At 40.6% G+C, this 15927-nt stretch overlaps 1 protein-coding gene across 1 annotated transcript in view; it reads left to right on the top strand.

Moving 5' to 3' along the window:
• CAMK4 (calcium/calmodulin dependent protein kinase IV) overlaps positions 1-15927 on the top strand; it is a 173653-nt gene that overhangs the window by 143223 nt on the left and 14503 nt on the right. Inside the window, exons 6-7 of the mRNA XM_050913388.1 lie at positions 12609-12699; positions 14642-14716. Of these exons, the coding sequence (XP_050769345.1) occupies positions 12609-12699; positions 14642-14716 (166 nt within the window). The remainder of the gene's footprint in view (positions 1-12608; positions 12700-14641; positions 14717-15927) is intronic.

Below are 15927 nucleotides of genomic sequence, written 5' to 3'. Positions count from 1 at the left end.
CTGATCCTGGAGGTTATTGGGGCCTGAGCTAGCACCAGATGTCATTGACAGCAGCTGTAGATCTATTCTGGATTGTGTTTTTCATTTGTATCTTTTTAATTTCGTAATGGCAAAACCAAAGACGTTACTGGCTTGCAGAAATATGACTTGCTTTCTGGTAACCCGCTCGGAATACAGAATCTACGTCTTTTTTAGAATTACACTGATGTTGCTGAAGTTTGTATTCTATACAGGGATGGCAGATTCATAAAATACCTTCTGCAGATTTATGCCGTTGGCTTAAAGGAACAAGCTTGCTTTTGCAAAATTCCTCCCTGCTTCCTTTTAAAGTTACTATAATGGCATTAATTTACAAAGGCACATATAGTGGATTTATGAAGCTTTTGAGGTTTTTTTTAGCTTGGTCTTAAAATACTTTTCATATTTTGAAGTTAATTGAAAACTCTTGCTTATTATGATTTTTGTTCTATTTGTTTACAACATGACTGTGGTCAATAAAGTAAGAAATGCTGAAGACAGGCAGTGAGTAGAACAAAGTGGTAGCAATGTAATGTGCATGTAATGCTTTTTGTCTTCAGACCGCTGTACAAACAATAAACCTCAGCACACCTCGGAGGGTTGTAAGAGCTACTCTAAGTGAAGTAAGTCAAGCAGAGAGGTTCTGTGAGTTGTGCAAAACTACCAAGGAAATGGGTGCTGGTACCAAGGGCAGGACTGCTAGTTTTTGGCTTTTATTTTAGGGAGGGGGCCGTTTGTGGGTTTTTTTAGCTCTCCTGTTATTTTTTGCAACTCCTTGTGGAGGGAAAAAAAAAAATTGTACTGCACCTCGGCAGCTCTGACAGATCAAGTCACACATGTTAAGTTCTGCCCACTGCAGTTTTGTGGCATTACCCTGCATCTAATATGATGGTTCATTTGAATTTTATCACAAATGACCGAGTTTTCCCAAAAGAACATATGTCCTTCACCCTTTCATTATGCAACTGGACAGAGGGCAGGCACATTGCAGGTGCCCAGCAGGTGTGGAGACTGCAGCGGGAAGGGGTGTGGGCAATTGCAGGAAGAGAAGCATCATTGTGGCGGGTTGACCCTGGCTGGATGCCAGGTGCCCACCAAAGCCACTCTATCACTCCCCTCGTCAACTGGACAGGGGAGAGAAAATAAAACGAAAGGCTCGTGGGTCAAGATAAGGACAGGGAGATCACTCACCAATTACCGTCATGGGCAGAACAGACTCGACTTGGGGAAAAATCAGTTTAATTTATTGCTAGTCGAATTAGAGCAGGATAATGAGAAATAAAACCAAATCTTAAAACACCTTCCCCCCACCCCTCCCTTCTTCCCAGGCTTAACTTTACTCCTTATTTTCTCTACCTCCTCCCCCGAGCGGCACAGGGGGACAGGGAATGGGGGTTTGGGTCAGTTCATCACACATTGTTTCTACCGCTCCTTCCTCCTCAGGGGGAGAAGGACTCACACTCTTCCCCTGCTCCAGCGTGGGGTCCCTCCCACGGGAGACAGTCCTTCACGAACTTCTCCAACGTGAGTCCTTCCCATGGGCTACAGTTCTTCACGAACTGCTCCAGCGTGGGTCCCATCCACGGGGTGCAGTCCTTCAGGAACAGACTGCTCCAGCGTGGGTCCCCCGCGGGGTCACAAGTCCTGCCAGCAAACCTGCTTCAGGGTGGGCTCTTCTCCACGGGGCCACGGGTCTGCAGGTCCTGCCAGGAGCCTGCTCCAGCATGGGCTTCCCACGGGGTCACAGCGTCCTTCGGGCATCCGCCTGCTCCGGCGTGGGGTCCTCCACGGGCTGCAGGTGGATATCTGCTCCACCGTGGACCTCCATGGGCTGCAGGGGGACAGCCTGCCTCACCATGGTCTTCACCAGGGGCTGCAGGGGAATCTCTCTGCTCTGGCGCCTGGAGCACCTCCTCCCCCTCCTTCTTCCCTGACCTTGGTGTCTGCGGAGTTGTTCCTCTCACATCTTCTCACTCCGCTCTCTCTGGCTGCAACTCCAGCTCCCCTGTAACCTCTTTTCTTTTTCTTAAATATGTTATCCCAGAGGCGCTACCACTGTTGCTGATGGGCTCGGCCTTGGCCAGCAGCGGGTCCGTCTTGGAACCCACTGGCATTAACTTTATCGGACATAGGGGAAGCTTCTAACAGCTTCTCACAGAAGCCAACCGTATAGCCCCCCCGCTACCAAAACCTTGCCATGCAAACCCAATACAATCATCTTTGTCTTCTGCACCCCAGACATGCAGAAAAAGAAAGTTTAAGCAGAGTGGCTGTATGAGGAACATTGTTAATGTATGTTAATTCTTCACTGAATTCAGATAGTCTGCAAGTGGGTTGCTCTTCTGGATGGATTTAAGAAGAAGCCACTATAGCAAAGCTCTTCTGCCTACTCTGATGCTGTGGCCTACTTACAGTTTAAGAGGAGAATTTCTTGCCACTGCAAACAGTTAGCTCTCTGCACAAAGACGGTTCATTTGGGATTTGTGTGGGAAGGTGTGTGTGTTATCCTCTCCTACATATGTCAGATTGTACAGAAATGACTGTGCATGATTTGCTGTGATCACACCTGGTATAATGTCGTCATCCTTAAGGCTGCTTCGCTCTTCTAAAAGCAGGAACATTCAAAAGATAAAACTGTTTCCAAATGTAAAAGAAAATAATTGTGGGGATTGCTGTTAAAACTTTATATAACCTAATTGCTTAATTTAGAACTTCCCTTCTGAGCTATCTCTTAACTTTGAATATAGTACATCAGCAAAGAAAATAAAAAGATTTGGATTTATGCATCTATGCTCATGCATTTCTTCATACTTTTTTATAATACACAGATTTATTGTCTGAAATCATAAATCAAATTAGTTGGGTTAATGCATACTTATACAAAGTACAAAGGCAGATATTCTTTGTTCCACTAGAACAGTGTTCTGTTAAATGGGTTTAACTAAACTAATTTTTTATGAAAATGTTTGGAAGTCAGTATATCAAGCAGCAGACATAATGGCATACTCCAATTTCCCAGAGCAACCAGTAAAAGCAGGACAAGTGCAAAGAACAGTCTTTTTGCAAGATGTTTGGAGAAGCTTTCATTATTTGGTGCCTTTCTAAGACTCTGTTTTGTTGTTATCCAGATACAGAAATCGAAAACTTGCTGAAATACATCCAGAAAAGAAATCAATGTTGTTTTTGTCTTCTGCAATGATAAAATGATCTTCTGTTCATTCAGTCCCAAAGCCAATGTGACTGCAGTAAGGGAATGGTGGCAGAGGGAAGATTATGCTGTGTATATAACTTGATTTCACACTTTTATTACTGGAACCTTGTTGTTTCCCACAGAACTGGATTCTGACACTGTCACTGACAGTGACTTTTTTTAAAGCTCTTTAAGCAAGAATTCTCAGATACGCTTCTCAGATACACTTATGCAACACTTCTCAAAACAATCCCTGCATTTCCAAAATAATTTCAATTATTGCTTTCTATTTTGTAAAAAAGAATAACTTTAGCCCTAAATAAGTTATTTATACTGTAAGCAACCAATTCAGATAAATGCACTTTTGCATAATCAGCAGAAATCAAACTATCCAACAGCCAAAGCCAAAGCATACAGGATTTCAGGTCCTATTCTGCATTCCAAGTTATGTGCTGCATGAGAGATAAATGGAAGCACAGAAACAGGCCGCTCATAGTACCCATATTACTGTGCTTTTAAGTAAAGCCTGAATCAGTTGAAGTAGTGGAATTTTACATGGACTTCAGTGGGGACAGCACAGTTTCAACAACAGATTATTATGTATCCCCGTTGCGCTTTTGCACTTGACACTCAGACATCTACAACACAGCTTACGTGTCACAACAGTTTTAAAGATGTGGAACCTTATGTGCAGAGGAACTGCATCGTTTGCTCTAGGATAAGACTACAGTAGCTCCAGGTCACATATCATGTCCTCGTATCAATCTGTAATTTTTCTGCAATTATTGGACATGTGAATTACAAATCAACTGATATATGCAGAAGATTGTAACAGGGCATAGGTGCTCACTAACTATGAAATTTTAGATTTCTCTTGATTCCCCCAAGCCACATATGTCTTGTTTTCCAAAGTCTACACCAATGTGGACTATATGACTAAGTGTCCATTTTGAATGATGCATATTCATTTCTCTGCGCTCCGTAAGATCTGTGCTGAATGATTATTTTAGACATAAATGATATGGAGACTGGCTTTGCCATTCTATATATATAAGGTAAACTCACTCACCTTTCTAGGAATAGAAAATAGGAATGTATATTTTTTTCTTTGTCCTATTAGATTATTAAAAGTCTATTTAAACTTTCTCTTAACTGCTTGTCGTGGTTTAACCCCAGCTGGCAACTAAGCACCACGCAGCCGCTCGCTCACTCCCCCCCACCCCTGGGATGGGGGAGAGAATCAGGAAAAAAACCTCATGAGTTGAGATAAAGACAGTTTAATAGGACAGAAAGGAATGAAAAACAATGATAACGATAATAATAATATGACAATAGTAATACTAAAAGAATTAAACTATACAAAGCAAGTGGTGCACAATGCAATTGCTCACCACTCGTTGATCGATGCCCAGCTAGTTCCCGAGCCGCGATCCCCCCTCCCAGCCAGCTCCCCCAGTTTATATACTGGGCATGATGTCATATGGTATGGAATAGCTCTTTGGCCAGTTTGGGTCAGCTGTCCTGGCGGTGTCCCCTCCCAGCTTCTTGTGCCCCTCCAGCCTTCTTGCTGGCTGGGCATGAGAAGCTGAAAAATCCTTGACTTAGTATAAACACTACTTAGCAACAACTAAAAACATCAGTGTGTTATCAACATTATTTTCCTACTAAATCCAAAACACAGCACTATAGCAGCTACTAGGAAGAAAATTAACTCTGTCCTAGCCAAAACCAGGACACTGCTTCAGAAACTTTATCAATTAACCACATCTCTGTCAAACAGTATATAGCTGTAAACAAACTAAGTTACTGTGCAGTAGCTTTCGTTATGCAATAACACACTTTTGTAAGGGCTTTTGTAAGGGCTGCAGAAAGAGCTTAATTCCGAGTCTAGACGTTCCTTAAAAGGGAGAAAAAAACATGCTCTTTTCAGTTTCTTAAGGATGTAGTGACTGCATTTAGAGCTGAAGATGTCCAGTACTGAGTTGGTATGTATGGCTTTGGTTCTCCCTTCAGGACCCTACAGGCTTGATTTTGTAACAAATTCAACATGCAAGTCCTAAATATATTCTGCGGAGTAATAAAACTGGTAGAAATTTTCCTTTTGAAAACTGAATGAATCTGGTATTCATGAATGTGGCAGTCATATTATAGGCATCCTGGATGGAAATTCATATAATGAAACCACTGCCTCAGCAACATCAGACCACAGGTTTCTCCCCACTACTAAACCAATGCACACAGAAAACTGTCATGTTGTCTGAGGAGAAAAAGGAGCGCTAGGTCCTTGATCCAGAGCATTTCCACGGCAGTGGCTGTTCAGCACTAACCTGAGAGGTAGTGTGCGCTACCCTACAAAGCAGCACTGCCCAGGAGGGCAGGTGTGAGCTGGATATGAACAAGAGGTGCAGGTGGAGCACCCTTAACCATCTTTTTGATGGTCTAATGCAACTTTACAAGGGAGCTGGATTCATACACGCAGGAGGGTCTGTAAGCCAGACCAAGGGTTAGTGAACAGGACAGGTTCACTAATGTGTTACGGCATACGCACAACAGTAATCATGAGGATACTCACTGCTGCCAGAGCCATCTCCGCTGTACGGCCTCTGTTCATTGCAACACTGGAGATCATGTCCAGAGTTGGGATCCAGTTGACATCAAAATCCGCTGGTTAATGACAAGACATCATGAAACCCAAAGGCTGTGCAGCTCAGAATCACTCTCACAAGTGGAAACAAAGGTATTTTAGGACTTTTCCCTTACTTGCTGACAGAAGGGACCTTGCAACACTGCCAGCAGTGGCCCTGTGCCTGCCAGAGAGAGTGCAGGACCCTAGGAGCATAGCAATGTGGTCAGGGGTCAGCTTGTTTATCATCAGTCCACTTGAACGAAGGTCGATGCTCAGGGACAGCACATCCTGAAGTTAAACAGAGGCACGAAGTATACAGAAAGCAGAAAACAGGTCAGGTTGTTTAAGCCTGAGTTGGAAGAATAGCAGGAGTTTGAAGGCTAAAGTCAGAAAGGCCAGGGCAGAACATGAGATGCATCTAGCATGAGATAAGAAGGGTAGCAAAATCAATCACCCTTATAAGAAGAAACTCAGGTGAAGGAGACCTATTGAAAGATGTCTAGGAGAAGGCAGCAGTGGTTTTGTCTTCTTTTTTTTTTTCCACTAGTTTTCAGTAAAAGTTCAGCTATAACTAGATGCCTAGCACAATTAACAGCAGTGACTGAGCAGTAAAATGTGAGCCTAGAATAAGAAAAGACTTAAGTCAGAGAGTATTCAAATCATTTAGATCTTTTTTAATTGGTTGCACCCAGTGACCTTCGTAGTACAATCTTTAAAGAGCAAGATTTTTAAGTCTGAAACAGATTTAACAGGTAACACTCGTTTCTGATGGAGGCTGGGCAGAGAAGCAGATGTATGTAGTACTCAACTTCAAGAGGAAGAAGGGAGGAATTACAGACCAACTGCCTTCACTCCACTCCCCAGAAAAAATCTGCAGTAAATAATGAAGCAAAGAAGTATGAGGCACCTGGGAGATAACAAAGGAGGGAGGTCACCAGCGAGGCAAGTTTTTGTCCAGATCAAGTCATGCCAAATCAGTCTGATTTTTTCTCAAGCAGGGTAAGAGGCATTGTTAGTAGGGGAGGAACAGAAGGTATCATACATACTTGATATGAGTAAAGTTTTTGGTACTTGTCTCACCTGAGAGTCTCACAATAATTTAGGGAAATGTGGTCACAATGATGTGACTTTAAGCTGGATGGAGACTGGTTGTACTGAGAGAATGTCTGTCGGTGTATCAAAAGATCAAGAGTGGAGGTTCAGGAGAAATCTTCTCTGGTCTGCTTTTTTAGTGTTTTTGTTGACAACCTTGGATGATGGCATAGAGGGTACACTTATGAAAAGTTTGGACAACATAAAACTGGGAAAGACTGCAAGTATGTTGGAGAGTAGGATTAGAAATAAAATAACTTTGCTAAAATTCAATGTCCTTTCTGTGGAGTCAAGGACAAAATTGTACATGAACTTGAATAGTCAACAGTGCAAACATGGGAGTGGGAACAAAACAGAAAGGACCTGAAGGTTACACTGGACCAAAAGGCAAACAGGGGTGGGATATGTTGCAAAAAAGGCAAATGGATTTATGAATACATCCTGTAAAATTTGTCAGGCCACAACTGGAATACATTTTTGCATTTTCAACACATTGGTGCAAGTCGATACAGCCCAGAGGAGAGCAACAAGAATGATCATAGGTCTAGAAAAGATGGTCTGTAAGAAAAGACTGAGCAAACTAAAGTCCTTTAGTCTTAGAGAGAAAAATGATTGTATACATGGTAGCAAGTACTCAAAAGGCTGTTGCAAAAAAGGGAATAATCTGCTTTCTGCCTCTATGGTATATAAGAAACAAAGTAATGGGCTTCATCTGCACCTGTCAAGATCCAGGTAAGTCACAGGGAAGTACTTTCTAACGGTCAAGATAGCACAGCCCTGTAATAAATTGCCTGGGGAAATTGTGAAGTCTCTAGTACCAGAGGTCTTTAAGCATAAATTGGACAAACAGCTGTTGTAGATGTAAGTGATGCTGCCAAGGAGTGTAGAGAGGAGTAGATGATTCAGGTTCATTTCAGCCCTACTTTTCTACAGTTCTGTGTAATAGGTACCATAAATAAAATTAAGGAAAAAGGCCAGAGTTTTAAGCAGTCTTCATTTGTCTTTTTGTCATAAAATCTTTCAAGTTAGATAGGAACCTGAACTATTACAGGATAAAATAAAAAGCAAAAGGAACTCTCACGCAACAATCAGAAAGAAGCTTAAAAAAAAAAAAAGAAAAAATAATATCTTTCTGCTGCAGTCACAATTAGAGTCACAGCAATTGTTCAGTCATGAGTTGCTGTTGTGTACCATGGGAATAAAGGCCAAGATGAAGGCTGCCTTTATTTTAACTGGTAAGTCTTTCAGAAAAGGGCCTGTATATTATTCCCACCTAGTGTCACGCTGAGTCTGTCCTCAAAGTTTATTGAAGAGTAATAAGACTATCATACTCAATTTTGCTAGAATACATTTCTCCCAGATTATCTGAGATGCTCTACACTAATAATGCAGTACCCCACTGTGTGCCTGAAGCACAGCCAATTTACCCGCCTGGCCTACTTACATTTTATTGGCCAAAGCAATTGAAAAAGAAGTGTGATCATAGGATGCACAAATATATTTTTTCACTATTTATTTTATTTCCTTTGCATTTAAATTCACTAATTTAATACAAACTGCTCAGGGTCTCTAGTGTTTCCATTTTACTTTTTCTTGTTCATTCTCTTTCACTAAATGGAATAGCCATATGTTCCTTAAAATCAGTACTGGCTCTGTTTATAGCACCTGCCTTGATGTGGTGTTAAAAAAAAAAAAAATCAGAGGAGAAATTACATGAGAAAGCATAATTTCTCTTCTCTGTGCCATTGGTGAGCTGCTCGGATGAAACTGCCTTGCATGGAGAAGACTTTTTCCACAAGGTCTTCTTCCACAGGCCTTGCTGTGAGATCCTGTGGAGGCCTGTCTTCTATCTACGTCTCATCAGGCCAGATGAAGTGCTGTTATTCTACAAGTAAATCTTACCTTTTAGTACATAGATGTTACAGGACATAAATAGAGCTAAATATATCCGTGTAATGTTGCCATGGAAATAGAGAATTTTGATGTAAATATAAATTTTCTGTATTCACCTTATTTCGTTAACACAAATTAGCAAAGCTACAATCAGAGAACTGCCATGCCTTTATTTTCTTTTAGTGGTTGGCATTGTCTACTGAAAATCAGAAGAAAGTGAAAACAGGACATTTTCGCTACTATAAGAGTATCACGTCATGGTCACATCTTATGTGCATGCTATGTTAAACTGTTGCACAGCACTGTACATCTAAAAACTCTTCATCCATCCATAGAATTCAAATGTTTTTCAAGTCTCATCCATATCTTATAGGTGGGGAAAGTGATGTAATTCAGCAGTGCCTAGATCATAAAGTGAGTCAGTACGCTTCTCTGGCTTGATACTTGGGCCCTGATCTTCTCATTTAATCACATCATTTAGTCATTAAGAGACATAACATATAAATAGTAGAGCACAGGCTGTCTACACAATGCCCAAAGCTGCACTCTGAACTGGGAGAGTCTTTGAACTTACACTGCAGAGGCACTGCCTGCAAAGAAACATGCTTATTAAAATCAATATGTGAGAAATAAAAGTGAAGAGCAATCAAAATAGAGCGTATATAAATTGAAATAAGTGTTATACAAAGTGGATTATGCTAATTTAACTAAATCTGTTTCTAAATCAAGATAGTTTAACTTAGAATACTGTTCACATATATACAAGACAATGTAATTACCAAGTAGTCTCCAATACCAGGAGCTATTATGCTACATGGGGAGCAGAGCTGTTGGGACTGGTGAAAATTTGGAAACAAGTCCCAGGGTATTTACCAAGTAAGGGAGCAATGCTGAAAATGGACACAGTCTTGGAAGGTCCCTTTCATAGCAGGTCATGGAGCAGGACATGTGCTCAGTGAATGACAGGTGGATCAGGCTGGAGGACAGGAGGTCACTGTGTGTGCTGGAGACCTTTAGTAACAAGGCTGTTTGGAGGCAGGTACCTTTTACAGACGTTCAGCCAGTAGTCTCTCCCCTTGGAGGGCTGGGGATCCACGAGGCTAGCTCTTACTTTTGTATGGTTGAAGAATGGCATTTCTGCATCAGTGAAAACACTGCGGGGTTTTTCCTGTTTTGCCCTTTTCTCTTGTTAGTTCACAACAAAACCATTGACCCTATTGGCCAACCTCGACAAAATTTGACAGGAGGCTAGATCTCAAAGATACGAGATGCCAACAGTAGGTCTGTTAAACCCATGACCTGGCAGCTTGAGGCAGCCCCAGCCACATGCATGGCTGGTCCAAGCACCACAGGTATCATCTCATGCCAAAATATGAAGTCAAGCAAGAGAAACAGTGGGAGAGAGAGGACAGAACAGCAGGGACTGAGATGAGGGATTGTAGCAACCATGACGGGATCTATATGGACTGCAGGGAGAGGTCAGAGGAGGTACTATGGGTGGGCAGGAATTCTAGGCTAGGATGCTGGGGAGATAAGGGGAGGTGTGGTGGAGAGGGTAGGAGTAGCTGCAGGTGTTGTGAGGAGGGGACACGAGAGAGAGAGCTCAGACTATTGCAGTGGCAGTCTTTGAAAGATGTAGACTAGGTTATTGAGGCAATTCACATTTGTTGGGCACCCCTGTCCTGCAAGTTTTCTGCGTATGTCAGGCTGGGTAGAGGAGGGAAATTTTCCTGCATGGGGTCTTATGACTTTGTAATAAAAAAAGAGTTCATACTGCAAGTTCAATACAAATCTGTTAAAAAGTCAGTCAGTCATGAGGCGCAAGCATGGTTAGCAGATGTTGTCGGTTATGGTTCTTTCTGTGTCTGAGAATGAGCCCTGCTAGCCAGTCTCACTTTACGACTTAAAAGGGAGGAAAAGTTGAACAGCTTCTCCCAAAGTTTTTCCAAATTTCCCTCCCACAAAAATGTGATTCTGGGAAGAGAAAAAAATTTTGATGTTTTCAGCCTCACACCATAAAATGTTTTTAAGAGTATGGGCATGTGTAAAAAAGGACCTGCTAGAAGACTGCAGACTTGGCTGGAACATTTCTCTGCACAAATTTGGTCAAAGATTTTTCGTATGAACGAATCGGAAGTGTCTGCTTTCCACCGAGCAATTGTGAAATGTCTAATCCTTCTCACTCCTACAGAGTCAGCTAAACCGATTTGCAGCACATAAACACAGATCAGTTCCGACATCTCTTTCTGTCCACTCCAACTTGATTGCTTTTGGTGCACTCCCTGTGTGCCGCTGTTACCTCTGCATGTCAAACACATCTGTGCTATGCTGTGGGAGCATCTTTGCTACAGTTATGTCTTCAATGGCAGATAAAGATATATTTTTATCCAGGGTGGACATGATTGTGTGCAGCCACGCAGATGTGACCGTATTAAATGATGTAGCAGTATGGAATCCATCAGTTTCCATATAGTGTTGCCTGTTTTTATCTCGGATAACTGATTAGCTATCTCATCGTAGAAAACACAGCTGGGACAAGCACTTAGATTTCACTGTGAAGTAAAGTAGATGAGAGTCTTTGGCTGATCTCCACAAGCCACATCATGACAAATATTGCAACTTCGGGATTTTAGAGAAAGTCAACAAAAAACATTTATTGCACTGTAAGAAACGCACACTTAAAAAGCACTCAGTGTCACTAAAACAATGCCCAAGGAAAGAGCAATGTATTCTTACTTAATGTTATTTAATCACTGGCAACTTATACAAATTAAAATTCCAATGAGATACACAGCCAAGAATTCATCTCAGATGCTAACTCAAGTGCACACTGTAGCTGTGCTTTCTAGATGAATATGCAACCATTTGTCATTTGCTGCATAACAGTGCACACACACTGTTTTTTTTTAATAGTGAAAACATAGCTGAGAGAGATGCTACTAAAATGTAGACCAGGAGACTTTCAAATAAGATAATGGGATCCTACCCTTAAGCATCTCTCTTCCAAGGCTTCAGAGGTTTCTGCTGAATGTTTTAGCAACAAGAAATACAGAGTTTGTTTCACTAGTTTATCCGGTTTTGTCTATCAGTATATTATGTATTTTTTCTATGTCTCTCTGTAGCAGTGTAAGAGGCAGCCATATATTCCAGAAATTCTTCTTTCCATTAGTGCAAGGCAGGAACAGCATCTTTAAAGGAATTCGGTGATGAGTGAATTCACATGTACCGCATGTGCTTCAGCAAGACAGATGGATTTTTGAGACTCTGCAACTGGGTGGTTTTAAAACCCTTGAGAAGTCTGCTCCAGGGATCTCAAGGATTTTATAGTTGGCCCAGGACACATACTGCATCCTTTCTACTCAAAGGTGTCTATTTAATAGTTTAATAGTTGTATGACCATTTTCTTATCTCTCAGAATGTTATAATGTGCAGAAACTACCTCCTCTGAGCCAGACTTAGGTATCTCAACATCTATTAGATTAGTTCCTAGAAGCTACCACCGTATTTAAAAAGTCAATAATACTTTCTGAGATGTTTTTCTTCTCAAATGGACGTGATGCTGTCTTTGCCTTCCCAACTTTTAGTTTGCTGTTCAGATTACAATATATATCCAAGATCCTGTGCTGAGCAGGTTTGCAGAAAAAAAGCTACTGAAAATTAGATAAGTGACTGTCTCACATATGTAGCAGATTATTAATCTGCTGCTATAGATTATCAGGAAGATGTTAACTCATGCTTGACCATAACATCTTATTCACACTTAAATGTTTTGACTTTCTCTTTTTCTAGTACCTGCATGCAAATGGGATTGTGCATCGTGACTTGAAGCCAGAAAATCTACTCTATGCAACACCAGCACCAGATGCACCACTAAAAATTGGTAAGCAGCATTAAATGTATGCTTCCCTAATTCCTTTGTACCGGTAATACGGGCTAACTGATGTTTACAGTATATACATCTCATCACCACTTTATTCAAAGCTAATGCTTATAATCAAATGAACAGCGTGTTACTTCTTCAGCAGCACAGCTGTGCATGGTGTTTTTAAAACCAATACAAAACTAGATACTTGCTTAGAGAATTTATAGCCAAAGTTGTGCAGAACGTTGCAGAGAATAAAGCACTCAGAAGGAACAAGAAGGATCATGAGATCAGCATACAGCTGTGTGCACCACTTCTGTGCCCCTTCTTTTTGTTAAAGTAGTATTTTAAGAGGAAAGATTCATTGGCATGGAAGTACAAATGTGCAGATAAGCAGTAGAAAGCAAACTGAACAAGGCTGACTTCTGTTTTGAAGGCAAATTTGAGGGATAAGAAGTGATCTTCGCAAAGAGCATAGGGAAGCTATCTGAAGCTATCAGCACCATGGTGGGGATGAGGAAGGACAAGGTGAGACCAGGCTCTCCTGACAGGGATGTATTATGCCAGTTCTGTTGGGCATGGCGGCCACTTGCAAAGGGCATGACCTCCAAAAATGCTGGGTATGCCCAGTTTTTTCCTGAGCAAAGAGGAGCTCTGTGCAACGCTCCTGAGCTGTATGTAACCAGTTTGGAAATACCACCTCGTGCTCCCTTACCGGGAAGCATGGGAGCATGTGAGCATGCAAGGATTGAGTGTTCCCATGCTTGTCAGGCCGGTGTTCATCATGGGTTGCAGGAGCCAGATTTCCACAAACCAGTCTCAAGCAATTTCATATAAATTTCTAGGAAAGTCTTGCATCTCAGGATGATGGTATCTTAATTTACATTTTATCCTAGTTCTTATCTTTCCTGGAAAGGCTCTAAACAGCTGTAATGTGATAGTTTAATGCAGCACCCAGTGGCCTTGATTTGACAGGTGTAGGGGCTTCTGAAGCATTTTCCTAAATGCTGTGATTCTTCATCTTCTGGTTAAGATTATTGCCTTTTTTAAATTGAGATCTGATTTACAATGAGTGGCAGTGTTTATAAAAGTAAAGTGTATTTCTGGTTAGATAAATAATAATACATAAATGATAACCATTTAGGGACAAATGAACCCTAACTATGCTTTTCTAGAGTAAAATAGAGACTATTTTTATCCTGATCTTGAGTCAAAACATTCCTTTTTAAATTCACTATAATCAAACAAAAATACTTTTATTTTGCATTTTTTAAGGCCAGATTGTCATCGCCTAAATTGAAATTTGAAGAAGCTCAGTTTATTCTCAGTGAAAACTAAGAAAGTTGTGAAGACTTCAGGTTTTTTGTCTTTTAAAAAATGAGTCATGCAAGTACGATGTGTAACATCATGAAGGCTCTTGCTGTCTGAGTAGTAACTCAGGGTGGAAACACAGCAAAAAGGATGATTAGTACTTCCCCTGGCACAACCTCCATGCCCCTAGAAGCCCTCTATCAAAATACTGCTGGGATTTTGTCTTGCAGGGACTGCGTACGCTGACCCTTATCCAAGAAATCACTGATGCACAATTTTTTAACCTAAAATTGTTCTGTTAATTTTATTGGATTACTCACAGAGTGGAAGCTGAATGTATACATAAAATGCATTTCTGGATCACTGCTTGTACGCCCTTAGGCATCCCATTGTATTGGCTTTGTGCAGTCTTCAGGATAAAATACAAGCTGCATTTCTGCCAAGCAAAAGCCAGGAATACTCATTTGTACGGACAAATTTTGCTTCTGGATTGCAGTCTGGGTAGATTCTTTAAATTGATCCTCATCTCTGAAAATGACAGTACTGTTCATTTAATAATTAAATGTTCATTTAATTACATATACAGTGTAAAATAATGGTGATTTTACAAGGAATTAAAAACATTAATATTCCTAAACAATCTTAACAGCTGACTTTGGACTTTCCAAGATTGTGGAAGATCAGGTGACCATGAAGACAGTTTGTGGAACTCCAGGGTACTGTGGTACGTTGTTTTATTATTTACAGTATGCTGCAGTTAATGTGAGGATGTTACCTTTTCTCTTTCCAAGGTGAAATGCTTCTTCCTAAAGTCAAAATCTGAAAAGCCTCTAAGAAGCAGAAATAAAAAACTAAAATTCAGAACTGGCACTGGGTTAAATTTTTCTAAATTCATATTCTCTAGCACTGAAGCTTAGTGATCAAAACATATGTTATGGTGCAAGTTCATTACTTGCATGGAAATAAGTTCAACCATCGTAAAGATGCTGAAATTACTAAAATAATACTGGAGAGGCCTCAGCAGAAATTTGACTATGAAAGGCATAATGGAAAACACTAAAAATTTATAGAGTTCATAACAATTATGAATATTTGAATATTGCTTGCAGTGAATTTATCTTAAAGTAAATTTTTTTAACATAGAGGAAATCAAATTATTCCTTAGAGTAGGGTCATAAATTAATCCCCTAAACCCAAAACGTTTCAGCAAATACATGGTTTTAAATGCAGGCTTGACTCAGACCATTCTGGTCCACGCTGGAGTGGGACCTGTGTAACAGAATTGTAAGTGCAATATCAAGCAGCGCTTTCTGCAGATCTTGTCAACTGGGGCGACTGGTGTAGATCAAGTCATCTCTTTCAGCAGTAAAAAGGCTTTGGCGCCTTTAACTAATCCTCTTTTCTCCTAAAAGAAATAAGAATGAAGTCATAGGTTTGCTTCAGTTTTACCGAGAGAGTAAGAGTCAGCATGAACCGCTGCTTACCAAAATGACTAATTTGCCTGTACATTCACACTATGTCAACAAGCATGAGTTTATGGATGACTTCAGAGCAAACATCTAACTTGTGAGCTTAGCACTGTATTACACAAAGATGGTAATTTTAATTCCTTTAGTAATTTAGAAATTAGGAAATTATATACTTAATCATATTGGGTTTATATTTTTTAGTTGGCAGCCTTTAAGGACACTTTCTACTTTTTTAGCTGTGGAAGATGTGCACAAAGTTTAGAAACTGTGTTTCGTCTCAGTTGTCCTGTTCTTACATGTTTCTGCTTTTTCCAAAATCACAGCTAGTTCATGCTTCTCAGTCTTGTAGCTTTTAATAATGTAAGGCATCTAATTTGGATGCAAGAAAACCACCACTGATACTTCAAATTAAAACAAATTTCCATAGAATCACATTTAGGTAAAAATATGTTCCCTCACTGTCATA

The sequence above is a fragment of the Gymnogyps californianus genome, chromosome Z (genome assembly GCF_018139145.2).
Source record: "Gymnogyps californianus isolate 813 chromosome Z, ASM1813914v2, whole genome shotgun sequence".
NCBI classification, from domain to species: domain Eukaryota; kingdom Metazoa; phylum Chordata; class Aves; order Accipitriformes; family Cathartidae; genus Gymnogyps; species Gymnogyps californianus.
This window is presented reverse-complemented; position numbering and strand designations above follow the sequence as displayed.